Raw genomic sequence first — 27,193 nt, forward strand, 5'->3', positions numbered from 1 at the left:
GGCTTCTAAGTAGAGCAAGCACTCTCTAATTAGTACTCTATGTAAAGCCTTTATCTGAGTGCTCAGATTAGATGAGGATCAACCCTCAAAATAAAAGGCAGGGCACGCAGGGGTCATGCCACAGGCTAGGAACAGTAACTGTAAAATCTGCATAAGATTTCCTGATCTTCTCTTATCTGGATTGGTTTTTTTTCCCAGCCTGTGTTCCTTAAAATGAATAGAACTGACTGCTTGTCTCCGCTGCAACTGAGCAAACATCTACAGGTGCCTACTGTGTGCTGAGGACAGAGCCCTGGCACTCGGGCAGAGGAAATGCCACACGTGCCATCTACAGGTGCCTACTGTGTGCTGAGGACAGACTGTGAAGACAGAGCCCAGGACCTCGGGTGGAGGAAACGGCCCACGTGCCAAATAATGGAACGGTTCCTTCTGCACATTGCCTGGAAGTCACCTGGTGACTCCGGAGCAAACACAGCAAAACAGGGAAAAATCACCCGCTAGTGCTTCTATCGCCCTGGAAGGGCAGGCTGACGCCCCCTTTCTGGAAAAAGCTGCTGGAGAAAGACAGTGACACCGGCTTCACAACCACAGCCACCAACCTAACAGTCCACCTGCACCTCCACACCACCCAGGTGGCTTTTAGACAACCTTTGGCCTTTAATATCACCCCCGCAAGCAGTAACCCAGGGGTCCGAAGCGCATTTCCCTGAGGGGCACGGCCATCAAAGAAAGCCTGTGGCTAGCCCGCGGGGACTCCCGCCTGGAGGGGGCGGGAACAGGTGCAGCCCAGCCCAGGTGGGGCCGGCTCTCCCCTCCGCTGTGCTGGCTCGGAGCTGGGGGTCCCTGGCTCCCACCTCCCAGGGCCCGGAGGGCAGCGGCCGCCTGGCAAGGCGCACCCAGAGGGGCTCCCACTGGACAGGGCCGGGGGCTAGCGGACCCCCAAGCGGGTGGGCGGTGAGGGCGTGTGTCATCCCTGGGCAGGGCGGGGCGGGGCCCGGGGCTGCTCCAGGTCCACAGGGCAGGACTTATCAGAATCTGTTGCAATCTCACCGAGCCCCGAAGAGGATTTCCGACCCTGCGGAGACGGAAAACGCCCCAAGGAAAGAGTGACACAGTCACCCTTCCCGACGACACCATGCCCCGGGCCGAGTCGCGGGCCAGCGACCGGGCGGGGATCGGGCCTCGCACCCAGGGGGTCCCGCTCCTGCGCCCCCGCCCGTAGGCCAAGCCGCAGCTGCAGCGCCGGGCAGTGCCGGGCTCCGGAGCCCCCAACCAGCGCGTGGCCGGGGATCCCCGACTCGAATGGGGCCCGCAGCCGGGACCCCACGTTCCCGCCCCCAGCACGCGTCGACTGCGGTGACAGCGGGGACCTGGCCGGGCCACACCGCAGCGCACCCCCCGCACACCCCGAGCTCACCCACCTCCGCGCGCCGCTTTCTCCTCAGCTCGCCGCGCCGGCCTTTCTGCGCACGCGCGCGCTGGGCCCCGCCCCCGCCGAGCTCTAGCCCTGTGCCCGCTCCGGAGCGCCCGCGGGCCTCCGGCCTGCCCGGCTCTGGGCATGCGCGCTGGTGGTCGGCGGCTGCTGCGGCGGAAGCAGGGGCCGGCTGAGGACCGGTCCCGCGCGGAGGGGAGGCAACTGCAGTGCGGTCCCGGGGAGACGAGCCAAGGGGGACGGGGGTCGGCAGGGACTTGCCGAGTGCATCGGGGGCCCGGACAGCTGCCTGTCGGAGTCGCCGCCTGGCCAGGTCACGCGTGGATCTGGAACCGCGTGGGCGCGACGTCCCTTCCCGAGCGGGGGGAGAAGGGCTGGAAGGGGGTTCTGGGACGGGCCCTGAGCTGAAGAGCCGTGGCGCCGAAGGTCAGAGACGCGGCGGAGAGAGGGATGGCCGGACAGAGCCCGCAGACGCGGACACAGGCGGCCAAGAAAGATGCGGGATCCGGCAGCAGACGCCGCGGGGCACCCGAACGTGGACGCCCAGCCTGCAGGGGCCAAGGCCACCGCCCTCGCGGGGCTGCAGAAGGCAGGGGACGCCCTGTCCCCCCATGGGGGTCCAAGGCGCCTGCGGTGGCCACAGTCTTTGGGGAGCTCAGCGCGCTCCCTGGCGGGTCGCTGCACGGGTGGGGGTGTGCATCACAGCGGCCCCGGGGATGATCTGAGATCCCCGAGAGGGCCTGGCATCACGAGGAATTCACAGCCTTCCGGGTATCACAGTGCCCCTGGGACAGGGCCGGCAGCCAGGGGGCAGGAGACCATAGGGTCCTCTGGGTGTGCCATATCACCCGCCTCTGTGCGGGGCGGGCTGTCGCTGCGCCGGTCACATCCCCCCCGGGGCCAGACGGGAGGTACAGAGGGAGCTGCCGGCGGGGACGGCGGCGGCCTAGGTGGCGACACGCGCGACGCGAGCAAGGACTCCTGGCAGGCGAAGGCACCGGGTGAACGTGCGCCTGGATGTGGGAGCGGCGCCCGCCCTGCCCAGCCCGCGGGCTCAGGCGGCGCTGCAGCGCCCTCGCCGCTCACGCCGCTGCAGCCTCCGCAGGCGCCGCGTCCACGCGTCCCTCCAGGGAAGCACGAGGCTTCCGCGGGCGGCGCTGAGCCCGGGTCCCCGGCCCCCCGCGCCCCCAGCCGCGGCTCCAGGCCCGCCACCCAGCAGGAGGTAGCGGCGGCCAGGGAGTAGGCGCGGGCAGCCGCAGGCTGCATCCCCGGCGGGCACCCACAGCGCGCTGCTCCCGCGCCGAGCGCGCTCCTCTCCGCTCCGGAACACCGCGAGCACGGCCACCGGGAAGCGCGTCCACGCGCCGCGCGCCTCACCGCGCGCGCCCACCGCTACCTGCACCGCTGCGGGGAGAGTGAGAGGGGGTGGGGTCAGGAGGCGGCGGCCTGCCCGGGGTAGAGGGAGGCATGGGGAGGACACCCGGAGGACAGTACGGGCTGAAGGATCGGGGCCGCCCCCCGTGGGGGACCTGAGGGATGAGGATGGATGGGCCTTGGGGCCCAGCAAGGGTCAAGGCGTTCCAAGAGGAAGCTGGCGGAGGAGGGAAGGTCCGCGGGAGGCCTGAGGGCACCTACCATAGTCCTTCCTGCAGAACTTCTTTAGGCTGATGCGGTAGTTGCCACGGGCAGGTTTGCAGTGCAAGTCACAGTCTGGGTAGAGGGTGGGAGGCTGACAGACTCCCATCCCCCCCTTTCCCCACCGTCTCCTCCCAGAGCCCCTTCACCCAAAGTCATGCCCGTCTGGGGCCCTGTCCTGTGTCCACTCACCCTGGGGCTGCACAGGGCTGCTGTCCTCAGTGGGTCCAGGGATAGGGGTCTCTGCAGAGAGGGAGGGAGAATGGCCTGCGATGGAGGAGCAGAGAGATCTGCAGGGCTCAGGGAAAAGACGGGACAACAGCAGGGAGCTTGGGTGGCCTTGGCTTGGTGGCTGAGGCAGGGCAGGGTCACTCACTAACACAGGGCGCCACTGGGGAGCGGCTCTGCTGGAAGCCAGGTGCGCAGCGGTTGCAGGTGAGGCCAGTGACGCCATCCTTGCAGGGACATTGGCCTGTGGTCTGGTTGCAGGTCTTGCCAGCAGCACCAACGGGGTGACAGTCGCAGGCTGAGGAGAGGTGGGAAGGGCCTGGTCAGAAGCCTGTCTGGGGATCTGGGAAGCCAGAGGATGAGGGCCCGCAGGTGGCTGGTGGTGGGCTCACCCCTACAAGCCCGACGGTCACTCAGGGCACGGCCAGGGTCTCGATAGAAGCCCTCCCGGCAGTAGTGGCAGTGGCGGCCAGCGGTGTTGTGTCGGCAGTTGAGACAGACACCCCCGCTGCGGCGGCCGGACAGTCGGTACAGCTCCATGTTGAAGCGGCAGCGGCGGGCATGGCCATTGCAGGAGCAAGCTGCAGGGAGAGATGGGTCAGGGGCAGACTGGTTGGGTCCAAGGTCCCCAGGCCACCCTCCAAGGCCTCACCGAGGCAGGCGTGGGATTCCCGGGCAGTGGCCCGCTGCCATGGCCTGTCGCAGTAGAAGGGCTTGCAGCGGCCACAGTCAGGGCCCTCGGTGCCATGCCGACAGTCGCAGATCAGGTGGCCCTGTGTGTCCAGCAGGCACCGTGAGGCATGTCCATTGCACTTGCAGCGCCCGCCCACCTGGAGGTCAGTGGCTGCGTAGGAGTAAGGGACGATGGCCTCCATGTCCCTGGGGTCACCCGCCGCGCTAGGCCTTGTGAGCACTACACGGATGTCGGTGGCGGTCACCCAGTCTTGGAGCACTGGGCTGCTGTCCAGGTCCAGGCCTGGGGGGCTGCTGTCCTGCACGCTGAAGGCCAGAAGGCCGCTGCCATCAGGCTGGGCCTGGGGTGCAGGGAAGCACAGGGCCTCAGGCCCTGGGCCAGCTGGGCCATCGGCAGGGGCAGGCAGACGGCCATAGTCCAGGTCACAGTGGGAGGAGAAGAAGCCCAGAGGGGCCCAGCTGCGGCCATGGTCCTGTGACTTGAGCAGGGCTACGGAGGCTGGGGGAGCTGAGCAGAAGCGCAGGCTCACGAAGACCAGCTCGAAAGCCTTGCCCAGGGGCACCGTGAGAGTCACGTTGAGGGGTGCCCGAGGCAGCCACTCTGAGCGCCAGCACAGAGGGCTGGCCGTGCCCCCTGGGGAAGTCAGGAGGGCGGGGGGGTGTGCCCGTCGCGGGTCGGAGGCGTCGCAGGCCCGAGTGGCCGGCCGCCCGCACGTGCTGGACGCCAGCACCTCGCGGCCCAGGGCGGCGTTCACCAGGCCCGGCACGCAGCCCCGGGGCGCGCCCCCCTCATCGTGGCAAGGGTCGGCGGGCGCCGGCGGCCCAGGGCTCAGGGCGGCGAAGAGCGTGCCTGCCGTCAGCAACAGCCCCCAGGGCCAGCCAGGCATGGCCGGAGCCGCTGCGGGTCAGCCAGCGGCCGGGCCCCAAGACGCTGCCCTCGGGGAGAAGAAGCCCCCTCCGCGGCTCTGCCCACTAGGCCCCGCAATGCCGAGGAACAGGGCCCCCGGGCGGCCTCAGCCCGGCCCAGTGGTGGGAGCAGCGGCGGGCACGCCCCGGGCTCAGCACAGCAGCAGGGATGTTGGCGCGTCCTCCCGCTGGGCCTAGAGCGATGACAGGCGTCGCCCCGGCTCCCGGTGCCTCAGTCCGCGGAGGCCCCACCCGCCGCTCGCACTCACCCACCGAGGGCCGGGCGGAGCAGGTCTCCCGGCCTCCCGGGAAGGACCGTGGGCGGGCGGGGCCTGCGGTGCACGGGCCGCCGCCTCCTCCCGGCTGCAGCGAGGGCGGACGAGCTGTGCCAGGAGGGGGTGGGGGGCGCAGCAGGCGCAAGCCAGGGCCCAGCCGGGGGCGGGGCTGCTCCGGTCGGGAAGGAGGGAGGGGAGGGGAGGGGGCCTCATCGGCAGAGCTGGAATCAGAAGCAGATTCAGACGCGGGCTGGGCCAGCGGGGAAGGGGGCTGGGAGGCCCTGGAGCCAGGGGAGGGGCCGGGGAGCCAGGAATGCGCTGGCGGGAGGGGTCTGGAGGGGGGCAGCTCAGCCTTCGCAGCCCGTGGAGGACCACCCAGCAGGGTCCTGGGCCCACAGCCAGGCCTTTACTGCTCCTGGGGCTGTGCCACGTGCTGGACGGGGGTCTGGGCCACCTCCTCCCTGAAGCCCATCAGGCAGGCAAGACCCGGGTCTGACAGCAGAAGGCCTGGATGCTCCCTGGGTAGGGAAGCCAAGTAACCACCAGTTGAAGGGTCATCCCCAAAGCAGCATCTACTGGAGTAGAAAGAACCCAGGATTGGGTCAGGTCTAATTTTGAATCCAAACTGCTCCATTTCTGGCTGCATAGCTTGGGGTCCTTTTTCCTCATCCGCCAGACGCCTGTTACTCACGAGGCTCTCTGAAGCTGTGGGATTTGATGAACCCGAAGTAGTATCAGGCCCAAGTCTGGAGCTGCACAGACTGGAGTGTCTCCTGTCTGTGTTGAGGAAGGGGGGCACCCCCGTGGGCCTGAGCTGGGCTAAGACATGAGGCCACCCCCTCTTTTCTTTTCTCCACCATCGCGATGTGTTCTTGCCTCTGCTTCTCGCCATGTCTTCTCACAAGACTTTCAGGATTAAGCGATTCCTGGCCAGGAAACAAAAGCAAAATCGTCCCATTCCCCAGTGGATTCAGATGAAAACTGGAAATAAAATCAGGTACAACTCCAAAAGGAGACATTGGAGAAGAACCAAGCTGGGTCTGTAAGGAATTACATGAGATGGCACACATATTTGTGCTGTCTGAAGGTCACGATCACATTACCATATCAAACTGAAAATGTCACCACTATCTGGAGAGTTCGACGTGTTTTCCTCTCTGAATCTATTATGAATGCGTTGGTTGGCTGAGTTCAGTAATAAATATGTGAGGCCTTTCATTTCAAAAAAAAAGACATGAGGCCAGCATCCCCTGCACCAGGCCAGACTCTGATCCCAAAGCTCCCCGGGTCTGCAAGTTTCTAGTTGCATCTCTGCCATGGGCCCAGCTGGCAGAGGACATGGAAGCTGGAGGGTGGGATGGGGTGGCTCCTTGGGGTTCAGGGACTTGGTTAGCTGTTGAGGACCTCTCTGCAGGGACAGGGAGTAGGGTTTAATCATGGGAAGGGGCTGGTGGCAACCTGGAGCCCACTGCCCCACGTCGCAGCACGTTTGGGCAGGGAAACTGAGGCAGAAGCCCAGCTGGGTGGCCTGGGGACTAGCTGGGGATGGGGCAGCTGTGCCTGGGAGAGACACCACCAAAGAGGGTCCAGGGACAGCTCTGGTCAGAGAAACCTCCTCCCCTCCTACTTTTAGGTCCCTGACAGAGGAGGCCAAGCCTCCCAGGGCGGGGCAGGGAACAAGTTCCATGCAGGGGCATCATCGAGGCCTGAATGTCCCGTTTCAGATGGGAGGCCAGGCCTGCAGCTGGTGGAGGGAGCTACGTGGGTGCTACCCTGGACACGGCCAGAGATGAGCAAGGACCAAGAGGAAGAGGATGGAGAGGCAGAAGCATCACACTGTTTGGGAGAGGAGGGACAGGAGGACACAGAAGCCTCCCAGGAGAAACTGAAGGACCAGAGGAGGGAGTAGGAGGGCCTGACCATGGAGGGGAGGAACGGGAAGACAGAGTGACAGGGCACCTGGCTTGGCTCCTGGAGCAACTGACACTGGCTGGTGGGCACCTTCTCCTGGCCACACATCTGCGTGTGACAGCCACAGATGCACAGGGATGGGGGCATGGGAGGACTGAGCAGAAAGGGCTGGGGGGCTCTCTCTCTACCACAGGGCCCCTGCCCCTCAGCTCCCTGATAAAGAGAATGGGAATTGTGTTCTTGACAAGATGAGGGACCTGAATCTGACAGGGCTCACGCTTAGTCAAACTTAGAACCTGAAACTCCCAACCACCCTCTTCAAGGTCCTTCTGGCTCCCAACCCCCACCTCCCGCCACCCCACCCTAAGGGTGGGAGGAACCCTGGGGGAGTATGGGGGCTGAGATCATCATTCTGGGACAGTAGAGAGAAAAGCCCAGGCCTGACAGAGGGGTCCCACTGGCCAGAGACAAGCCTCTGGGGAAACCCAGGCTGTCTCTGGACGTCAGGGCCACTGCCAGAGCAGGGCCACTGCCAGACTCTTCCACTCTCATCAGAGGGGCCAGCTTTGTCTCCAGCTCAGCTTCCCTGTGAGCCAGGACTGGGGTCTGCAGAACGTCTGGTGGCTTCTGGGGTGAGGGAAAGTAGGTGCCTGGGGCTCAGCCCTGGTGCAATTGTTCATCTGGGTCAGCAGAGGTCGAGGGAGGCCCTGTAGGCCCAGAGGGCCATTGTATCTCCAGCTCCCCAGGCAGGAGGCCGCTGGCCACAGAGCCTCTCCCCAGGAACAGACCTCTGCACACGCTACTCTGCCCCCACCCCCAGCCCTCACAGATGGTGTTTGGAAGTTAGGGAGGGCCTCCCCACAGCCCCCAAGCGGGACTTATTGCTCTCCAGGGACCCAGCCACCTGTCCCAGCCTCTGGCTGGGGCCTCTCCCACCTCCCACCTCTCCACTGGTCCTGCCCCCTCCTGGCACCTTCTGTAACAAAGAAGCTCCGCCTCCCCTCCCCCCACCTGCAACTCAGGCTGCAGTGCTTGGCTTCCCCCACCCCACCCCACCCCTGCCCCTAGAGCGGCAGCTCCAGCTTTGGGACACAGGCTGGGGTGAGGGCATAGAGGGGCTGGACAGTCCCAGGCAGCAGGGAGCTGAGAGTCTTTCCTGTAAGATGCCCATTGATCCGATAATTCCCCGCCCAGCCTAGAACCTGCTGTTTCCCCGCAGACGCCTGCAAGCCACCACTTATTCACCTATTGCACATTTATTGAGCGCCTATTATGCCTCGGGGGATTTCCAACCGAGCCCCGAAGGCAGACAGCCCAGGAGCGGACACAGCGCTGGCTCCCAGCGGCGAGTGGTGTGGCCGAACCCGCGTTGCGGTGCCCTGCACCCAGCACCCTCGCGCCAGGTCGATCTCCGAGCCGCGCAGACCGCTGCCCAGCCAGGCCGCTCTGCGGTCGCGCCAGCTCTGCGCGCCAAGTCAAAAGCTGAAATGCGACGTTGGACGGAGGAGGGAGGAGAGGGAAAGCAGAAAGGGAGGGAGGGAAACGGCCGGTGGCCTCCTCTGCCCAAAGGGTTCCAGAAGAAACGATTTGGGGATGGGGTATGGGAGGCGGCCTCTGCGACCGCGCTTGGCACTGCGCCCGCCCGGTCGGGGAGAGGTCGGAGGGAGGGGCGACCGGCTCGCGGTGACCTCGATGGGAGGGGGCCTTGCCCGCGGCTCAGGGCGCCCCCGGCTCCCTGCGCCCGGCCCTTCGCCTCCGCCGAGCGCGCCAGCACAGGAAGGCGGCGGTCAGGAGCCCCAGGCCCGCACTGAGCGCGGCCAGCGACGAGCCCTGGGCCAGGTCCAGGCGTGGTCCCCGCAGCGAGAAGGTGATGGCTGGTGGGGGCCACGGCACCGAACGGCAGAATGCAGCGCGGCCACGAGCCCCCCGCGCCGCCGGTGGCCAAGAGCAGGGCGCGCAGGACCCCGGGCGGCTCCGGGTGCACCAGACCCGGCCCAGGTGGCGAGGCGGGCGCAGCGGGCGGAGGCTCGGGCGCGCTCATGCAGCCAACCCGGTGGCCGCGCTCGGTGGGTGGTGTGGACGCCCGCGCAGTCCCAATGGCGTTCCGGGCTCGCCACGTCAGAGCCCATTGGCTCCAGAGGTGGTGACGCCAGCTGGGAGCCCGGGGAGTCAGCAGCTGCCTCTGGGTTTTGGCGGGGAATCGGGGTGGGCGGGCGTCAGTCGGAGGAGGAGACCTGTCTTTCCTGCCCTGGACCCCTGTGTCGGGGCCTCCCCAGGACCCCCACAAAGCTATCTAGGCCGCCTCCCTGCTCCAGGAAACCACTGTCCTCTGGACTGGCCCCGGGATTGGTGGATCATTGAGTCAGTGCATGTCTGGCTCCCATCAGGGCCTGACCAGGGTAGAGGGGGACAGCACCCCTGTCCTCCTGAGGTAAACATCCAGTAGGCATGGGGGATGAGCCAAGTCAGCTAGTGAAATAACGCTGGGTAGAGACCACTTGCTCTGGAAAGCCACACGGGTGTACAGTCCGGGTGTGGTTGGGGCTTCAAGTAAGTCAGCGGCTCCTGCAGATAGAGGCACCTGGGCATAAGCCTGGAGGCAGCAATGGGGTGGCTGGGAGGGGCGAGGCTGGCTGATCTGCACAAGGGGTGTGACCCTGGGGCTGCTGCCAGGCTGCAGGGGCAGGGGGTGGAGCTGCTCTGTCCCTGGAGGTGCCCCCTCAATGCAATGAGGATCATGGTTTTTGGTTTCCTGCCTTGGTCTCTGTCATCTGGTCCCCAGCAGCCCTCAACTCGGGACTCTGGGTCTGAGCATGTTTCTGGCCTGCGGGACTGTCAAGCCCTTTACAAGCAGGACCTACCTGCGATGCTTCATCTGGTTCTCAGTAGACCCAGCTCTCCGAGTGCCACCCACCTTCTGTTCTGCTGCCCTGTCCAGGGGGGCACCTTGGGGAAGAGGCTGGTAATCTTCCCTGTCGCAGGTACCTGCCCACAGCTGGGCTTGGTGGAGCTCCCGCGCCGTCCACACAGAGCACTTGGCCCCAACTCCCAAATGTTTGGGATGCCTCGGGCCCTCAGTGCAAGTTCGTTTAAAGAACACTATGAGCACTGAACATGGCCAGCACCAGGGCCTTTGCAGCCAGCAGTTTTTTTTTTTTTTTGAGACAGAGTCTTGCTCTGTCACCCAGGCTGGAGCATAGTGGCACAATCTTGGCTCACTGCAACCTCTGCCTCCCAGGTTCAAGTGATTCTCCTGCCTCAGCCTCCTGAGTAGCTGGGACTGCAGGCACCCGCCACCATGCCCAGCTAATTTGTTTGTTTTGAGATGGAGTCCCACTCTGTCACCCAGGCTGGAGTATAGTGGCACCATCTTGGCTCACTGCAACCTCTGTCTCCTGGGTTCAAGCGATTCTCCTGCCTCAGCCTCCCAGGTAGCTGGGACCACAGGTACATGCCACCACACCCGGCCAACTGTTTGTATTTTTAGTAGAGACGGGGTTTCACCGTGTTAGCCAGGATGGTCTCGATCTCCTGACCTCATGACCCGTCCACCTCAGCCTCCCAAAGTGCTGGGATTACAGGCATGAGCCACCACGCCTGTCCTCTAGTTTTTATATTTTGAATGGAGACAGGGTTTCAACATGTTAGCCAGGCTAGTCATGAACTCCTGACCTCAGGTGATCCGCCTGCCTCATCCTACCAAAGTGCTGGGATTACAGGTGTGAGCCACCGCGCCCGGCCTGTGGCCAGCACTTGAGATGCAACAAGTAATCTCTGCCGGCCCCTAAGGTCATCACCACCATCACCCAGCATGACAGTGGGGACAAACCTGGACAACTGGGGCTGAGTCCTTGAGAATCTTGCCCAGTCCCAGGGCCAAAAACAAGTCATTTTGCAAACCCACCTCTGTGGTTGCAGAGGGCCCAACCCTGACCCCTGCTCTTTCCTGCCTTCATGGGGAACGGAAGGAGGCTCAGAGGAGGTGAGAGTGGAGTGGCTAAAGGGTGAAGAGGTAAAAGGCCCTTCCTGGTGGAGGCCATGTGAACCGGTGACCCCACAACCGCCCCAGCGACAGCGCCAGGAGGGGGAGCTGGGTGTGGGTACCAGCAGACAGTGGGAAGCAGAGCTGGGTGGCTGTGGCAGAGACAGTGACTGGCCTGTTCTCCAATATGGCCTTGTGGTTTTCGTGTCCTCCAATGAATGAGTATAGCCTACAGCCTACAGAGGGTGGGGCTTTCAGCAGTGCTGGGCCCACCTTGAGTGGCCTTGTCCCGTCCTTTATACAGAAGGGATATCGAGACAGGGTCTCGCTCTGTCGCCCAGGCTGGAGCACAGTGGCACAATCATGGCTCACGGCAGGCTCCAAGTCCTAGGCTCGGCCGGGTGCGGTAGCTCATGCCTGTAATCCCAGCAATTTGGGAGGCCGAGGCGGGCGGATCACGATGTCAGGAGTTCAAGACCAGCCTGGTCAAGATGGCAAAACCCCGTCTCTATTAAAAAACTACAAACATTAGCCAGGCGTCGTGGCACGCACCTGTAATCCCAGCTACTTGGGAGGCTGAGGCAGAATAATTGCTTGAACCCAGACGGCAGAGGTTGTAGTGAGCTGAGATTGCGCCACTGCACTCCAGGCTGGGTGACAGAGAAAAAAAAAAAAAAAAAGTCCTAGGCTTAAGCGATCCTCCCGCCTTAGCCTCCCAAGTAGTTGGGATTACAGGCAGACATGCCATGCCCAGCTCATTTTAAAATTTTGTGTAGAGATGGGGTCTCACTATTGTACAAACTGGTCTCAAACTCGTGGCCTCAAGCAATCCTCCCACTTCAGCCTCCCCAAGTGCTGGGATTACAGGCGTGAGCCACCACATCCAGCCCATTTATAATCTTGATAAATACACTTGATATATTCCTTTTCAGCATGACATGTATCAACCAGTGATGTAACTTGATAAACAAAATCATAAAGAAACAAAGGCCCAGGCCGGGCGCAGTGGCTCACGCCTGTAATCCCAGCACTTTGGGAGGCCGAGGCGGGCGGATCACAAGGTCAGGAGATCTAGACCACGGTGAAACCCCGTCTCTACTAAAAATACAAAAAATTAGCCGGGCGCAGTGGCGGGCGCCTGTAGTCCCAGCTACTCGGGAGGCTGGGGCAGGAGAATGGCGTGAACCCAGGAGGCGGAGCTTGCAGTGAGCCAGGATCGCGCCACTGCACTCCAGCTTGGGCGACAGAGCAAGACTCCGTCTCAAAAAAAAAAAAAAAGGCCGGGCGCGGTGGCTCACGCCTGTAATCCCAGCACTTTGGGAGGCCGAGACAGGCGGATCACGAGGTCAGGAGATCGAGACCAGCCTGGCTAACACGGTGAAACCCCATCTCTACTAAAAAATACAAAAAACTAGCCGGGCGAGGTGGCGGGCGCCTGTAGTCCCAGCTACCGGGAGGCTGAGGCAGGAGAATGGCGTGAACCCGGGAGGCGGAGCTTGCAGTGAGCTGAGATCCGGCCACTGCACTCCAGCCTGGGCGACAGAGCGAGACTCTGTCTCAAAAAAAAAAAAAAAAAAAAAAAAAAAAAAAAAAAAAAAAACAAAAAACTAGCCGGGCGAGGTGGCAGGCGCCTATAGTCCCAGCTACTCGGGAGGCTGAGGCAGGAGAATGGCGTGAACCCGGGAGGCGGAGCTTGCAGTGAGCTGAGATCCGGCCACCGCACTCCAGCCTGGGTGACAGAGCGAGACTCCATCTCAAAAAAAAAAAAAAAAAAAAAAAAAGAAACAAAGGCCCAAGTCCCACCTTGGCATGATTTAAATACATATGCTTTCAGCCAGGCGCAGTGGCTCACACCTGTAATCCCAGCACATTGGGAGGGCGAAGTGGACCACCTGAGGTCAAAAGTTTGAGACCAGCCTGGCCAACAAGGTGAAACCCCATCTTTACTAAACACACACACACACACACACACACACACACACACACAAAGCCAGGCGTGGTGGCTGGAGCCTGTAATTCCAGCTACTTGGGAGGCTGAGGCAGGAAAATCACCTGAACCTGTGAAGCAGAGGTTGCAGTGAGCCAGGATCATGCCACTGCACTCTAGCCTGGGCGACAGAGTGAAACTGTCTCGACAAAAATAAGTACAAATGCTTTCTAAAGTGGCTTTAATATCACACAAGCAGCTCTTTGGTTTACACTGAGAGAAAACAGAGGGAGCCAGGAAAGGCTCCCCGCTGGCCTCTGGAGTCCAGGAGCCTTGGGAAGGCTGAAAGTCAGCCCTGACCAGCAGGCTTAGTTGTCCTGAGAAGAGCCACTGAGGCCACCTGGTCCAGTTCACCAGGTCTCCCAGGGAAGCACAGGCATCTCTGGGTCCCCAAGCACAGTGCCAGAGAAGACACCCCCAATACCCATCTGAACAGGGCTGAGGGGATGCTCCCTGGCAGGCCAGCGCCCAGGTGGTCCTGAGGCCTGGTGGGTGCAGCATGGGAAAGGCTCAGTCCACAGGTTCATCTCGCAGGATGGTGAGGACACGTGCGCCTCCCTCGCAGAGCAGGCTGTGTGCAGCCCGGCACAGGGTCAGCCAGGACGGCCCCTCCGGCTGTGCAGCACTTACCAGGGGGAGGAGTTCAGCCATCAGGACCTGGGGGCAGGGCAGGGCCAAGGTCTCAGGGGCACCTAGGCTGGGGGCAATCCTGGGACAAGCTTTGAAGCCCCCATGCTTCAGCCCCTCCCTCCTGCCATCCCTAGCTCAGTCTGGCCCGTGCACTTCCCAACCCACACACACAGACCCCAGGCTTGCCCCCATTCTCCTGGGTTCTGGGGGGTGGAGCAGTCAAGCCCCTACCCTCAGGTCCTCCTCAAGGCTGCAGACCTCTGTTGCACCCCCATCTCCTCTTCCAGAAGCACCTTTTCCAAGTGGATCTGCTGGTCCAGCACGGCCACTCGCAGCTTGAGGGCCGCCAGGGTCTGCAGCTCCTGGGTGCTGGAGTAGACAAGCAGCTGGGGGCTCCATGTAGGCTCCGCTCCGCCCCCACAGGACGGCGAGGCTCTGGGGGGCCTCCCCACAGGACACGGTAATGGTGGCCGTTCCGCCACCGCTGTGTGCACAGGAGAATGTGGCCTGTGGGGTGGCAGCCGAAGCCGCGGCCCCGCTTTTCCTGTTTGCCTGGCTCTCCCAGGCATCTGCACCACTTGCCCTGCCTTTAGGGGAAAGGTGGGCTTTTAGGACAGTCCCGTGCAAGATGGTGTGTCTTGAGCTTGGACTTGCTGGCAGGGAGTCCTCTGTGGGGTGGCCCTCTGTCTGCCTTCTTTTTTTTTTTTTTTTTTTTTTTTGAGACAGAGTCTTGCTCTGTCGCCCAGGCTGGGGTGCAGTGGCCGGATCTCAGCTCACTGCAAGCTCCGCCTCCCGGGTTTAGACCATTCTCCTGCCTCAGCCTCCCGAGTAGCTGGGACTACAGGCGCCCGCCACCTCGCCCGGCTAGTTTTTTGTATTTTTTAGTAGAGACGGGGTTTCACCGTGTTAGCCAGGATGGTCTCGATCTCCTGACCTCGTGATCCGCCCGTCTCGGCCTCCCAAAGTGCTGGGATTACAGGCTTGAGCCACCGCGCCCGGCCTGCCTTATTTCTTTACTGCGTTTATGCACGACTTTTGTGAGACTGGCTTTCCTTTTGACAAATGGTGTATTTTCACTCTTAAAACGTCAAGCAATTAGAAAATACAAAGGAGGAAACAAGTTCTATAAATAACCACCTTCCGGGAGCTGATTCTCATGAGCTACTTTCTGTTTTTTTTTTTTTTTTTTTTGAAATGGAGTCTCACTCTGTCACCCAGGCTGGAGTGCAGTGGCGCAATCTCAACTCACTGCAACCTCTGCCTCCCGGGTTCAAGCAATTCTCGTGCTTGTCTCCCAAGTAGCTGGGATTACAGGCGTGCACCATCATACCCAGCTAATTTTTGTATTTTTAGTCGAGATGGGCTTTCACCATTTTGGCCAGGCTGGTCTTGAACTCCTGACCTCAAATGATCCGCCTGCCTTGGCCTCCCAAAGTGCTGGGTTACAGGCGTGAGCCACCATGCCCGGCCTCACACACTACTTTTTGTTTTTGAGACGGGGTCTCACTCTGTCACCCAGGCTGGAGTGCAGTGGCGCAATCTCGGCTCACTGCAAGCTCCTCCTCCCGGGTTCACACCATTCTCCTGCCTCAGTCTCCCAAGTAGCTGGGACTACAGGCGCCCGCCACCACGCCTGGCTAATTTTTTGTATTTTTAGTAGAGACAAGGTTTCACCGTGTTAGCCAGGATGGTCTTGATCTCCTGACCTTGTGATTTGCCTGTCTTGGCCTCCCAAAGTGCTGGGATTACAGGTGTGAGCCACAGTGCCCAGCCCTCACACGCCACTTTTTCAACAACTGGGTGAATAAGCAACAGTTCAGAGCAGTGAGGTTGTGTGTGTGGGGAGCAGCGAGGTAGGGGAGCTGCCCTGAGGAGGAGAGGAGGGCGGCGCGGGAGGGGGGGTCACCAACTTGCATCTGGTCCCTGGGCTGCTCACCTTTCACTGAGGTGCAGACAAGGCTGGCTAAAGCACCCTGTCCCTGGCCCAGACCTCAGTGCAGGTGGCAGGGTGGGGGCGGAGTCTCACCTGCACGCAGTTCCTGCAGCCTCTGCAGACACTGGCCCACCATGGCCTGCAGGCCCTCCAGCGTGAGCAGGCAGCGGTACTCCTGCATCCAGTCCATGGGGGCTGCAGAAGAGTCAGGGAGGGCAGGTGGGGTCCGTGGCAGTCTGGAAACCCTCCCTGCACTAGCCCTCCATGCTCCTCCCGAGACAGACCCAGGACCCACTGACCTGCCGAGAGTTCCTCCCTCACACGTAGTCTCAGCAGCGAACAGGCCTTCCGCAGGCGCCTCGCCTCTGCCTCCACTACCGCGGCACTGAGCCTGGGCTGGGACCCGCCTGACTGGATATGGGTCAGGAAAACTTTCCTGCAGCCAAGCCCCTCTGCTCCCACCAAGGACAGGGCCTGGAGAGTGGCCCTAGCCATCCCACACCAGCCCCTCCTGGGGCTGCTCCACAAACCTGCCAGGTTCAGAGCCAGAGGCCCCCCAGGCTCCCACAAGCCCAGCAAGGATACAGCTGTCTGTATGTTCCGGAGGAACTGGGTTTTGGCGGCAGCGGCATCCAAGGAATCACTGGTCTGCATGGAACTCAGCTGGGCCCACAGGCTGGGGTGCACACGAGGGGCGCCCCAGGAACCATAGAGGGACACGGTTATTCCAGCTGGTGAGCTGGGCCTTGGGAGGTAGGCAAGGGCCAGGGTGGGGACCCCAGGCTGGGCATCTGGCTCTGCTGAATGCCTGGAGGGGTCTCCAGAGGCCTCAGGGAACCAAGAGGACACTGACCAGAACAAGGGGACAGAGCTGACAGGCTGGCAGACTTTTAACGTCGACAGTGACCCCACTCAGCAAAGAAGGCAAAGAGACCCACTGGAAAGTATCTCGAACCTGTACCCGAGCTGGTGATGCCTCCAGGTTCTCCCCTACCCCTGTCCAGCCAAAGACCTCAGCCTCACCTCGAGTTCTGGGAAGCCGCTTTCCTGAATGCCGCAGGCAGCCGCAGCAGGTGCCTGTCGGAGAAGCCGGTGTTCAGAGGAGCATCGCCTTGCTCTGGGATCTACAACTCCCATTTCCTGCTCAGAGCCCAATCAGGGATGAGGCTTCTTGCCCCTTTCCCACACCCGATCCCACCAAAGATGAGCCCCCTTGGATAGGGCTTCCAGAGCGGCCATGGGAGAAGCATGGTCCAGTGCTGTCCCAGTAGAGAGAAGAGGGGGCCCCGTGAGCAGAGCCCACACCCTCCAGAGCCCATCTGCAGCCTCTGGCCTGGGCAAATAAGGGGACAGCCACAGAGGAGAGGGCAGGACAGGCTCTAGTACTTCCCTGTCCTGATGGTGCCGACCTGGACACCACCACACAGCTGCTTCATTCTGCCAGCTTCTGAGCACAAGCTTCAGGGGTGCATCCCAGGGCTCAATGCCCTGCCCTGTGACCCCAAATCCCAGGCTCCTTGCTAGCCAGGGTCTGAGGAGGCAGAGACAGAAGTCCCTCTAGTGAGGGTCTGGGAAACCTACCCCTTTTCCTTGAGTGTGAAGGCTTCTGGGGCCTGAGGAGCAGCCGATGGGGCCATATGCTGGTTCCTGAGGCCCGCTCCAGGCCTGGGGGCTCGGGCTCCTATCCCAGCACGGGTCCTATCCCGCACTGACGGCAGCCGGTGCTCAGGGCGGCCCTTGGCAGGCACTGTGGTCTGGCGGAGGCCCTTGGTGGGTCTCCTGTCTGAAGCATGGCCACCAGCTTGGCCTGGGGACTGGGGTGGGGTGGAGGCTGTCGTGCCAGGAGAGGTGACAATGGACCTAGATTTCAGGCTGGGGGCCTTGTTTCTTTCTCCAGCCTTAGTGATGCCTCTTCGAACCCGAACAGCCTTCTCCAGTGCCTGGGTCAGAAACTCCAACTCTTTGAGGTCTTGTGGACTGGGTGTGCATGCTGTGAAAGCCAAGAATTACGCAGGGATCTCTCCCCACTGTCCCCCAGGAGGGTTCCTCACAACTGCGCTCCAGAAGACCAGAACAGCACCTGGATTAGGTGGGTGGTGGAGGTTTACCTGGAAGGGGGTCCTCTTCATTAGTTTCTGGCTCTGGAGGTGGCTCCCAAGCCCAGGTCCCGGTTGGTTCCCTACAAAGACATGGGCAGCCGTCGCACGGCCAGGAGGCAGGGCCCAGCCCAAACAGACGCAAGGGTGCTGCCCGGCTCCGCGGCAGGCCCCCAGCTCAGAGCTTGCAGGGTACGGGGGGTGGCACTGACAACCTATAGCTCCGAAGTGGGCGGCTGCGCCCGGTCTCCCAGCCACGGGACCTCGGGGCAGGACTCTGAGGGGCCGAGGGAGGTCTGGCCAGGGGGTCCCGGGGTCCGCGTACCAGGCCTGCAGCAGCCGACGGCAGACGCGCAGGCTCTGCTCCAGTTGCAGCTGTCGATGTGCGCAGGCGTCCAGGGCGCCCTGCAGCTCGGCTACCAGCCTGGGGGACGCACCGGCGGCTCATCACCTCGGCCAGCGTCGGGTCTCGGGCCCCGCGCCTGACTGCCAGCCCGCCCGCGTCCTCCCGCCCCCTCCCGCCGCGCAGGCCTCACCGGCGCGAGCAGTCCGCGGGCAGCATGAAGGCGGCGGTGTCTCCTTGCAATTTGCCGCCTCTGAAGAGCCACGCCCCTTCCGGGCGGGAAGGCCGCCCCTTCCCGGCCGGGCTGCCCAATCCTGAACCGGGGCTCCGGGGCCGCCCCCGAAGCTTTCTCTCCCTCATTGCGGGCGAGCCTCAAGCCCCACCCACTCCTGCCCCCTAGGTCTCCGAGGCCGCCAGGGAGGGGACTGCGGGCGACGCCGGGATTTTGGTTTGGGTAACTGGGTAGATGGGGCCGCCATTATCGCGCTCCTCTTGTAGGGCGCCTGTGACGGTTATACGAGAGGCTCCATCTGTCCTGATTGAAAGGGCTCTACCGCGGCCGGGCGCGGTGGCTCACGCCTGTAATCCCAGCACTTTGGGAGGCCGAGACGGGCGGATCACGAGGTCAGGAGATCGAGACCATCCTGGCTAACACGGTGAAACCCCGTCTCTACTAAAAAATACAAAAAACTAGCCGGGCGAGGTGGCGGGCGCCTGTAGTCCCAGCTACTCGGGAGGCTGAGGCAGGAGAATGGCGTAAACCGGGGAGGCGGAACTTGCAGTGAGCTGAGATCCGGCTACTGCACTCCAGCCTGGGCGACAGAGCGAGACTACGTCTCCAAAAAAAAAAAAAAAAAAAAAAAAAAGAAAGTGCTCTACCGCAGGGACCCGCCGTCCTGCTGACGCCCGGGCCAACGAGTGCTGACGCCCAGGTTGCTGGAGGTGAGGATGCCGCCTGTCAGGAGCGGGGATGAGGGAGGAGAAAGTGTTCACTTTTGGACATGTGACGTGATAGCACTGGGCAGAGGGGAGGAAGCTCAGACCTTGGAGCAGTGGGCCCGGCAAGGTGGCCCTTGGTGGGGCAGGGGACGGGTAGGGACAGGTGACGGGGCCCAGGCAATGGCCAGGGAGGTGGAGCAGCAGTAGGACAGTGTCACAGAGGCAACAGGAGGCTGTCGCGGGAGGGACTGGGTCACAGGCCAAGCACTGCTGAGGTCTCGGCGGTGTACACAGCACCGGGGGGTAGGGGGGGTCGGCGGACAGGGCCTTCAGTGATGCAGGGGACACCTGGGGGAGGAAGTGAGGAGGGCAGCAGGGCCCCATGTAGTTGATGTTAACAAGAATAAACAATTAGGGCCAAGAAATCCCAGGTGGTAGCTGGAGGAAAGACAGACCTGGGGGTGCTGTTTAAAGCTGGGACAGGTGAGTCCGTTCCATAGTCGTTAATGGGAAGGTGTCATCGCAGAAGGGAAGGAGGGCACAAAGGGAGTTGTCAGGGAGGTTGGGACCCAGGCAGCTCTGGCCCAGTGCTCAGGGTGGGCCCCTCCATCAGCGGTGGGGGAGGGTGACGGTGGCCCTGCCTCCCTGGAGGGTCTCTGTGAAGGAGGAGGCAGCACTCGAGATGCAGGAGACCACCCACCCCAGCAGGTGATGCCAGGCTCCCCTGGAGTAGTTTCCTCTTTCAGGTGCAAGCTGGGAGAAAGCAGAGAACTGACTCCATGAAGAGTTGGGATTTTGACAAAAGAGCCCCTGGACAAGGCGTTGAGGCAGCAAAGGACGTCCATCACTCATTTGTCACTATCCTCCTCACATTTAATCCTCATAACACCCCTGTGAGGTAGGTTATCATCGCCCCCTCTTACAGATGAGGAAACTGAGGCTCACACATGCCCAGGGGCACACAGTCGACAGGACGGGTCTACAGTTCCAACGCTTCGGTTCTCACCCCGACCACGCCCCACCCAGGGTGGCCAGAATTCCCTTATAGTCGCAAGAGGACAGCTGCCACAGACTTACAAACACACACAGCACCAGCACACAGAAAAGCAGCAGCTCAGTGAGCATCTCCCAGCCCTGGGTTTCTGGTTCAAGAGCATTTGGGGGGCCAGGCGCAGTGGCTCATGCCTGTAATCCCAGCACTTTGGGAGGCCGAAGTGGGCGGATCACCTGAGGTCAGGAGTTCGAGACAAGCCCGGCCAACATGGTGAAATCCCGTCTCTACTGAAAATACAAAAATTAGCCGGGCGTGGTTGGGTGCTTGTAATCCCAGCTACCTGGAAGGCTGAGGCAGAATCTGGGAGGCGGAGGTTGCAGTGAGTTGAGATCATGCCACTGCACTCCAGCCAGGGTGAAAAGAGCAAAACTCCGTCTCAAAAGAAAAAAAAAAAGCATCTGGGGGACACTTCTAGTCAAGTGGTTCTTTCTTACATTTGCAGAGGAAACAGAAGTGGATGGCAGCAGGGTGAGTGTGCTGTGGTAAGCCCATCCCCAGGGAGACGCCACGGTCACATGGCCCCAGACAGGCTCCCCAGGCGTGGACTGCTGTCTCCCAGGCTCCCTTTCCATGCAGAAGCGGAGTCTCTGTGGCCAGCAGGAAAGCCCAGGGGTCTGCCTCCCTCCCACGGATCCCCAGAGCACAGCTGCAGTTGGGATCAGCCAGGACACGGCCCCCGACTGCTCTACTACTCTGCCTCTTGGTCACCTCAGATGTTAGAGGGGACTTCAAGTTTTTTTCTGGCTAGCCTCTCTGGGAAAATTCTTTTTACATAAAGTGTGTCAGGATGGCATTGAGGGGCTGGAGTAAGATTTTTGTTTTGCAGTTGAACCTAAATAATGGTAGGAATCTCTTGTTTTTTTAATACCTTCTGTTTTAAGTTTTTCTCGTTTTCATCTTGGAAGAAGGAAATTTAGAAACAAAGACAGGAAAAGAATGGCCCAGAAATTCAGCACAAAGAGAGGTGTTCACATTGACAACATCTGTGGGTCACAGACAAATGTCTGGGACAGAGCTCTAAAATGAGTAACGTGTCGTAGGGAGTCCACGCAGTGTGCAGGGACACAGGCCCCCTTACCATGGAATACCCACCCAGAAGGAAGTGGGTGCCCCATGCAGACCAAGGTGGATGAGGGGACAGTGGTGTGCTCAGAGCTGTCAGCTCCCCACTGGAGCCCCAAACCAGACAGATGTGGGCAGGAGCTCAAGTGGTGTCTGACTACCCAGGTCACACGTGCCTTGAGCGTGAAAGCTGTCAGCTCCTGGCACCGGGCTCTGTTGGGGCTGGGAAGACCAGGACACACATGGGCTGAAGCTTCTAGAGACAGTGAGACACGGAAGGGACAGAGAGGTGCCCTCCATGCAGTGCGGCCAACTGCTTTGAGGCTCAACTTTCCCAAGAGAGGGATCTGACCTCTTCACTCTCATTTCAACATTCTCATAGCTTGCAGGGGACTCCCGCGGAGAAAGAAACTTGGTGGCCACAAGTTACCCTCTCTGCTCTCTGTGCGAAGGCCTCCGGGATCTACACAGCATTCCTATGCTGTGCTCCCACCCCTCGCCTCCAGCCCCCTCAGTACACATCCACTGCGGCAAGTGCGCTGACACACTTACAGCCTCACAAGGCCCAGGTTCGTGTCCTCCTCCTCACTGTGTATGCATAGGTTTATCCGTTTCACCTGTTGCCGGGGAACACTGCTTTCGGGGGGACTTGGGGGACGACACTGTAAACATGACTTCCTGGCCTGATGGTGGCAGGGCTGTGTGTGTGAGTCACTGTCCAGGGACAGCACTGAGGTAGGTCGGGGCAGGACCCCCAAGCCACCATCCACAGAGCTTGTGGGACTCGTGGTGCTGACGGAGGAGTACCCTGAGGTCGTGACGTCCTTCCCTGGCTCCGGGCTGGTGCGGAGCAGGGACTTGGGTCCTGGGGTTGCAGGGATCTGGGTATCCAGCGCTGGTACCTGTGGGTCCTGGGGTCTCTCGTCCTCTGGGCAAGCCTCCTCATCACTGGATTCCTGGCAGCAATGTTGTTCTGGATTCAGGTAGACCACGGTGACATCGAGGATGCCACTGGGAGCTGTCACTGCAGGAAGGTTGGTGGGGAGGGAGATCATGTCACACCCAAGCATCAGGGGAGACCCCCTTCCAGGTCAGGACCCTGAAGTGCAGGTCAAGAATCTTCTACCTTGCTATGGTCCTCTGTGTTACCCTCCTGTGGTGAGAAGTGTGGGTGACATGCCTCTTCCAAGGTTGGACAGCTGCCCACCATGACTCCAACGACAGTGGAGATGACAAGTTGGGCATCTAGCTCAAGCCAAGTGGATGCAGAAGCAAGCAACTGGGAAATCGACAGGACTCACACTAACTGGGCTTCTGGTAAGGACCCATGCAGTCTGCCTGGGGTTTGCACAGGGCAGTGATCCCAGCAGGGCAGTGAGGAGTGTCATGTAAACCACGTGGGCACATCTCAAACAACATTCTAGAAAGAAAAATTAGCCTGTCCAGGTAATTTTTAAATTTTTTGTCTTGCTATGTCACCCAGGATTGTCTTGAACTTCTAGCCTGAAGTGATCCTCCTGCCTCAGCCTCTCAAATTGCTGGGATTACAGGCATGAGCCACCACACCTGGCCTAGAAGGATCTCCATGAACTCCAGACAGGTCTCTACCTCCCTCATCCTAGTGAGGTCTTCCCAGCACAGAACGAGCAGGAGCCGGATAGGTGTGGCTTAAGTCCTCTCATCCCTGTGTGATGGTAGAAGCTGTGGTGTTTTGGGGGTTCTCCCCTCCTCTCACTCTCCCCATGCCTGGACATACTCCCCGGCAGGGCAGGAGCTGGCCCCGCCCTGTGCTCTGTGCACATCCTCCTCCCTCCCACAGCGCTCACACAGGGCCAGGTGCCCAGAGACCCTCAGTGAGAGCCACCCTGTGTGATGTCCCTTCCAGTGCGCCCTGGCCCTACACTCACCGTCACCCTCCTTCTCGCCCTCGCTCTCCTGGTCGCCTTCGTAGCCAGAGCAGCAGTCCAGGCTCCAGTCGAGGAAGCTGCCCAGCAGCGTCTCCTCCTGGCTGGACAGCTCCGCAGTGGGGGTGGTAACAAAGCTGCCCCTGTCCTCCTGGAGGCTGTTCTCCCGCTTCCTGCAAGGTGGAGAGAGCCCAGGAGACCCGGTCATGGGCGCCAGCGCTGGGAGGCCAGGCCCTCTGCACCTACCTCTAACACCCGTGTGCCCCGGCCTGTCACTGCATGCTCCCAAAGGGTCTGCTGTGTAGAAAATGCTGGTGAAGCTAGAACAGGTATAAGCCCTTGAGGCAGGGCCAACCTGGAGGACAGCTCAGGCAAACTCAGGCCCCAGGTCTGGGTGTGAAGCCCAGCCCACCCGGCTCAGCTGTGGGGCCTGGGCCAACCATCTGGTCCCCTGGACACCCCCAGGATGATGCTACCTTCCAGTGTTGTTGTTGTTTTTTTTTTTTTGAGGTGGAGTCTTGCTCTGTCACCCAGGCTGGAGTGCAGTGGTGTCATCTTGGCTCACTGCAACCTCCGCCTCCCAGGTTCAAGTGATTCTCCTGCCTCAGGCTCCTGAGTAGCTGGGACTACAGGTGCCCACTATCACACCCAGCTAATTTTTATATTTTTAGTAGAGACGGGGTTTCACCATGATGGCCAAGTTGGTCTCGAACTCCTAACCTCAGGTGATTCACTTGCCTCAGCCTTCCAAAGTGCTGGGATTACAGGCGTGAGCCACCGCGCCCAGCCCCTCTGGTGTTGATTAATAAGGGCCAGGCAGTGCTCAGCCCGGGGCCAGGCAGATTGCATGGAATGGCCTGGCCTTGGGCGGTGCCGGCACCCATGCCCAACTGGGGTCAAGTCTTGCTCGGGATGGGGCTGGAGGCCAGAGTGTGGGCCTGAGCCTGGGAAAAGCTGCCACACCAGCTGAGCCTTTCCACTTCCTGAACCCAGGGCCCAGTGGGGAGTGGGGGTGGAGAGAGCTACCCGTGTCACCCATGGGGGTCTGTCTCAGAGACTGATGGGGCTTTGGGGGGCCTCTGGAGAAGCGGGTTTAACACAGTGAGGCTGAGCACAGGGCCAGGCCCCCACCTGGAGTAGCTATGCGTGTCTACGTGGACTTTCCTCGTGATAACCCTGGCCCCAGGGAGTCGGTGCGTGTGTGGAGTGAGACAGGAGGGTCAGGTCTCCTGCTTTCTGCACAATGGAAAGTGCTATCACGCTTCTTGGGGAGGAAGTAGCAGTAGCGGGGGCTTCGGCTGCTTCCCCAGGGCTCCCCAGGAGTTTAGGTCTACTGCCAGGGGCCCACTCCCCACACAACACTCCCGGAGGCAGCCCTGCCTGGTCCTGTATTGACAGGGAAGACCCAGCCACCCAGTGCCCGCCCTTGGGAAAGTTATGGGTGCACATGGTGCTAAGGAGTCACAGGCGCAGGGCCAGCAGCACAGGGAGGGCCCTGTTCATCGGGGCCTTGCAGAATCAATAGCAGTTCTCCAGGTGGGTGAGGTGGAAAGAGGAAGTTAACTCCAGGAGGAACGGCCAAGGTGCTGAGATAGGAGAGGCAGGTAAACAGGTTCACACGGGTGGTGAGGGAAGTGCTGGGGATGTGACTTAGGTCACAACTTGAGTGCCGGGAGTGACAGCAGCATCATGGAGCAGGTAAGTCCAGGATACGCGTGACAGGCACGGGCATGGCTAGAGCCAGGCTGGGCTCCCACATGCTCGAAACCATCTTCCTCCACAGGGAGCCCAGGCAGAGGGAGAGGCAACAGCCTCTGAGGAAGGAGACCTGGGCTGGAGACAGTGGAGGTTACGCGGGGGCCTAAGGCATGACTGCAGGGCTCCGTCCCAGGGTCACTGTCCTGGGATCTGCTGCTCCCCTGACAAGCCTTGGAGGCCTCTCTGTGAGGGAGCGCTGAGGGAACTGGGCCAGCATGAGGGTGCCAGCATTGTATGAAGCAGGGTAACTAACCGTTTGGTTCTCCGCCCCGAGGGAGAGCTGAGGAAGGCGTGGATCTCCCCTGTGCTGAGGAAAGTCGGGGGGTCGGGGCTGTCTTGTGTCACTCCTAATGCCGCACACAACTGGCTGTAGCTCAGCACCTTAGGGGAAGCCAGAGTTAGGGGGTGCAGAGGCCCCAAGGGTGAGGCCCGCCCATACCCCAGCACCCCATGAGACGCCCAGGTGGCAGGAGAGAGGCACCTTTTCCTGGCTGATTTCTCCATAGCGCTTGTCCTCAAATCGCTGCTTCACGGCGGTCAGAGAGACTTGCCTGTAGTCCTTGGGGGCGTCATCGTGGAAGCTGGAAACAGTCACATGGAGTGGACATGTGAGGCACCCCCACCCCATTTTTAGCCTTAGTTCACTGAAGTGAGCAATGAGAATGCAAAATGGTGCAGTCACTCTGGAATCCGACCTGGCGGTTCCCCGAATGGTTAAATTTAGTCACCACAGAACCCAGCAATTCTCTCTAGGTAAAGACCCAGGAAAAAGGAAAAACTATGTCCACACAGAAACCTGTACTAGAATGTTCATGGCAGGACTGTTCACAATAGGCAAATGTCCACCAGCTGTGGGATGGATAAACACATGTGGTCCATGCAGGGGAATATTATTCAGCCATGAAAAGGAATAAAGCAGGTACACATGCCACAACATGGACAAATCCAGCAAACATTACACTGAGGGAAATAACCTAGACACAAAAGGCCACCTGTCCTATGACTCCATTTATATGCAATGTCCAGAATGGGAAAAATCCGTGGACAGAAAGTAGACCACTGAGTCATCTAGGGCTGAGGAAATTGCGGGGAACCAGAGGGTGACAGCTGAGGGGTGTGTTGTCCCTTTGGGGAAAGTGAAAATGTTGTAAATTTGATTGTTGTGATGACAAGCACAACTGTGTGAATAAACTAAAAGCCGATTAAATCATACAATAAAAGGAAGTTTAGTTTGTAAATAATGTTTCTAACTTATCTGGTTTGGGAAAAAAAAAAATTAACTTTTTCAGGTGGAAGAGAATAAACGCAGCTCAGAAACAGCTTTTGGTGGCCAGTGTTGGGACGATCTGTGATCCCCATAAGCAAAGGTGGGGGGGGTAAGATCCATGCCGACCCTTCTACTGTCACCCTCGTTCCTTGCCCAGAAGGCACAGGGTCCGGGCACTGCAGGAGAAAGCAGCATGAGCAGCAGCACATGCCAAAGCCCGGGAGATGCCACCAGGTCCCCTGTGGCTGAAGTACAGTATGGGGGTAGAAACAGCAGATGGGCCAGAGAAGGGGCTGCTCAAGGGCAAAGAGACCCCCAGGGAGTTCTGATCTTATCCTGGAAGCCGGACACCAAGGCCCTGGGTAGTGTACACGAGACACACGTGGGGTGGCTGCCAGTGTTCCAGAAGGCTGGGCAGCCACCACGGATAGCTCCAGCCCCCAAGCGGTGAGCGCACGAGGAAAGTGCACTGGCAAGGATGCAGGGATGGAGAAGCAGGAGCGGCTGGTGGAGGCCTCAGCTGGGTGCACAGTGGTTCATGTACCACAACCCACCAGGGCCGAAACAGGCCAATGGCTGAGTCACACTGGCAGGGTGGGTGGCAGGTCAAGGTTGAGACGTGGTCTGAATCCTGGAAGTGATGAAGTCTCCCAGGAAAGGAGTCCGAGGGGTGGCAGAAAGCCAGAATTTCCTGGCCCCTTGGGGTGGGTGAGAAGGGAGACTAATACCCAGGCCGCATGGCCTACGGCAGGCAGCTGAGGCCCCCGAAGGAGGAAGGGTCAGCGTAATGCTGGCTGGAGAAAAGCCACCCAGGCCTGGTGTGGTGGTGCCTGTGGTTTCAGCTACTCGGGAGGCTGACACAAGAGGATCCCTTAAGCCTGGGAGGTCAGGGTTGCAGTGAGCTAGGATGGCGCCACTGTACTCCGGCCTGGGCCCCCAACTCAAAAAAGGAAAAAAAAGCCTACACTGCTGAGTCTGCTGGATTTGGCTGAGGAAAGGGAAGTCATGGCAGAAGCGGGGAAGGGGGAGACCAGGGAGTGGTGGTGCCGAGAGGTGGGAGGAGCAAGTCTGTGAACACAACTGAGGAGGCGAGAGGGAGATGGCTGGTCAGATGCAAATTCACCCCCATGCTTGTCCCCCTTGCCCCTCACTGCCATG

At 60.6% G+C, this 27,193-nt stretch overlaps 5 protein-coding genes across 10 annotated transcripts in view; 1 reads left to right on the top strand and 4 right to left on the bottom strand.

Moving 5' to 3' along the window:
• TBC1D24 (TBC1 domain family member 24) overlaps positions 1–27,193 on the bottom strand; it is a 253,197-nt gene that overhangs the window by 30,399 nt on the left and 195,605 nt on the right. For 3 of the 4 annotated variants that reach the window (XM_050774337.1, XM_050774335.1, XM_050774334.1), the window contains exon 1: positions 1,422–1,488. The gene's annotated coding sequence lies outside the window, so the exon portion shown is untranslated. Of the gene's footprint in view, positions 1–1,421; positions 1,494–27,193 lie in introns of those variants that run through there. The other variant, XM_050774336.1, reaches the window with a different exon arrangement.
• On the bottom strand, positions 2,449–5,281 carry NTN3 (netrin 3). Its single transcript, XM_050774326.1, has 6 exons — positions 3,948–5,281; positions 3,688–3,876; positions 3,444–3,593; positions 3,260–3,310; positions 3,068–3,142; positions 2,449–2,836 (listed from the first exon to the last, which is right to left on the bottom strand). Exons 1-6 carry the CDS (start codon positions 4,873–4,875, stop codon positions 2,487–2,489), a joined length of 1,743 nt encoding a protein of 580 aa, XP_050630283.1. The 5' UTR covers positions 4,876–5,281; the 3' UTR covers positions 2,449–2,486.
• On the top strand, positions 5,569–6,390 carry LOC126944790 (60S ribosomal protein L39-like). The gene has a single exon (XM_050774643.1). The coding sequence runs from the start codon at positions 6,060–6,062 to the stop codon at positions 6,213–6,215; it is 156 nt and encodes a 51-aa protein (XP_050630600.1). The 5' UTR covers positions 5,569–6,059; the 3' UTR covers positions 6,216–6,390.
• On the bottom strand, positions 13,215–18,329 carry TEDC2 (tubulin epsilon and delta complex 2). The gene is made up of 10 exons (XM_050774381.1): positions 18,245–18,329; positions 18,034–18,132; positions 17,721–17,791; positions 17,194–17,602; positions 16,636–16,689; positions 16,198–16,288; positions 15,912–16,023; positions 15,706–15,807; positions 13,973–14,163; positions 13,215–13,706 (listed from the first exon to the last, which is right to left on the bottom strand). Exons 1-10 carry the CDS (start codon positions 18,268–18,270, stop codon positions 13,560–13,562), a joined length of 1,302 nt encoding a protein of 433 aa, XP_050630338.1. The 5' UTR covers positions 18,271–18,329; the 3' UTR covers positions 13,215–13,559.
• Positions 19,847–27,193, bottom strand: part of CCNF (cyclin F) — a 51,017-nt gene continuing 43,670 nt past the window's right edge. For all 3 annotated transcript variants that reach the window (XM_050774260.1, XM_050774261.1, XM_050774259.1), the window contains 4 exons: positions 25,250–25,349; positions 25,022–25,149; positions 23,014–23,183; positions 19,847–22,130 (listed from right to left, as the gene is read on the bottom strand). In XM_050774260.1, the coding sequence (XP_050630217.1) occupies positions 21,655–22,130; positions 23,014–23,183; positions 25,022–25,149; positions 25,250–25,349 (874 nt within the window). In that variant the 3' untranslated portion in view covers positions 19,847–21,654. The remainder of the gene's footprint in view (positions 22,131–23,013; positions 23,184–25,021; positions 25,150–25,249; positions 25,350–27,193) is intronic.

This window comes from Macaca thibetana, chromosome 20 (genome assembly GCF_024542745.1).
Source record: "Macaca thibetana thibetana isolate TM-01 chromosome 20, ASM2454274v1, whole genome shotgun sequence".
In the NCBI taxonomy this organism is placed as follows: domain Eukaryota; kingdom Metazoa; phylum Chordata; class Mammalia; order Primates; family Cercopithecidae; genus Macaca; species Macaca thibetana.

Coding starts and splice junctions, on each gene's coding strand:
- LOC126944790 (XM_050774643.1), top strand. CDS start 6,060: ATGTCTTCTCACAAGACTTTCAGGATTAAGCGATTCCTGGCCAGGAAA.
- NTN3 (XM_050774326.1), bottom strand. CDS start 4,875: ATGCCTGGCTGGCCCTGGGGGCTGTTGCTGACGGCAGGCACGCTCTTC. Junction 3,311..3,443: donor CCCAGTGGCGCCCTGTGTTA/GTGAGTGACCCT, acceptor CCCTCTCTGCAG/AGACCCCTATCCCTGGACCC. Junction 2,837..3,067: donor GTTCTGCAGGAAGGACTATG/GTAGGTGCCCTC, acceptor CTCTCCCCGCAG/CGGTGCAGGTAGCGGTGGGC.
- TEDC2 (XM_050774381.1), bottom strand. CDS start 18,270: ATGCTGCCCGCGGACTGCTCGCGCCG. Junction 16,024..16,197: donor TCCGGAACATACAGACAGCT/GTATCCTTGCTG, acceptor ACCCATATCCAG/TCAGGCGGGTCCCAGCCCAG. Junction 15,808..15,911: donor GAGGGAGGAACTCTCGGCAG/GTCAGTGGGTCC, acceptor ACTCTTCTGCAG/CCCCCATGGACTGGATGCAG.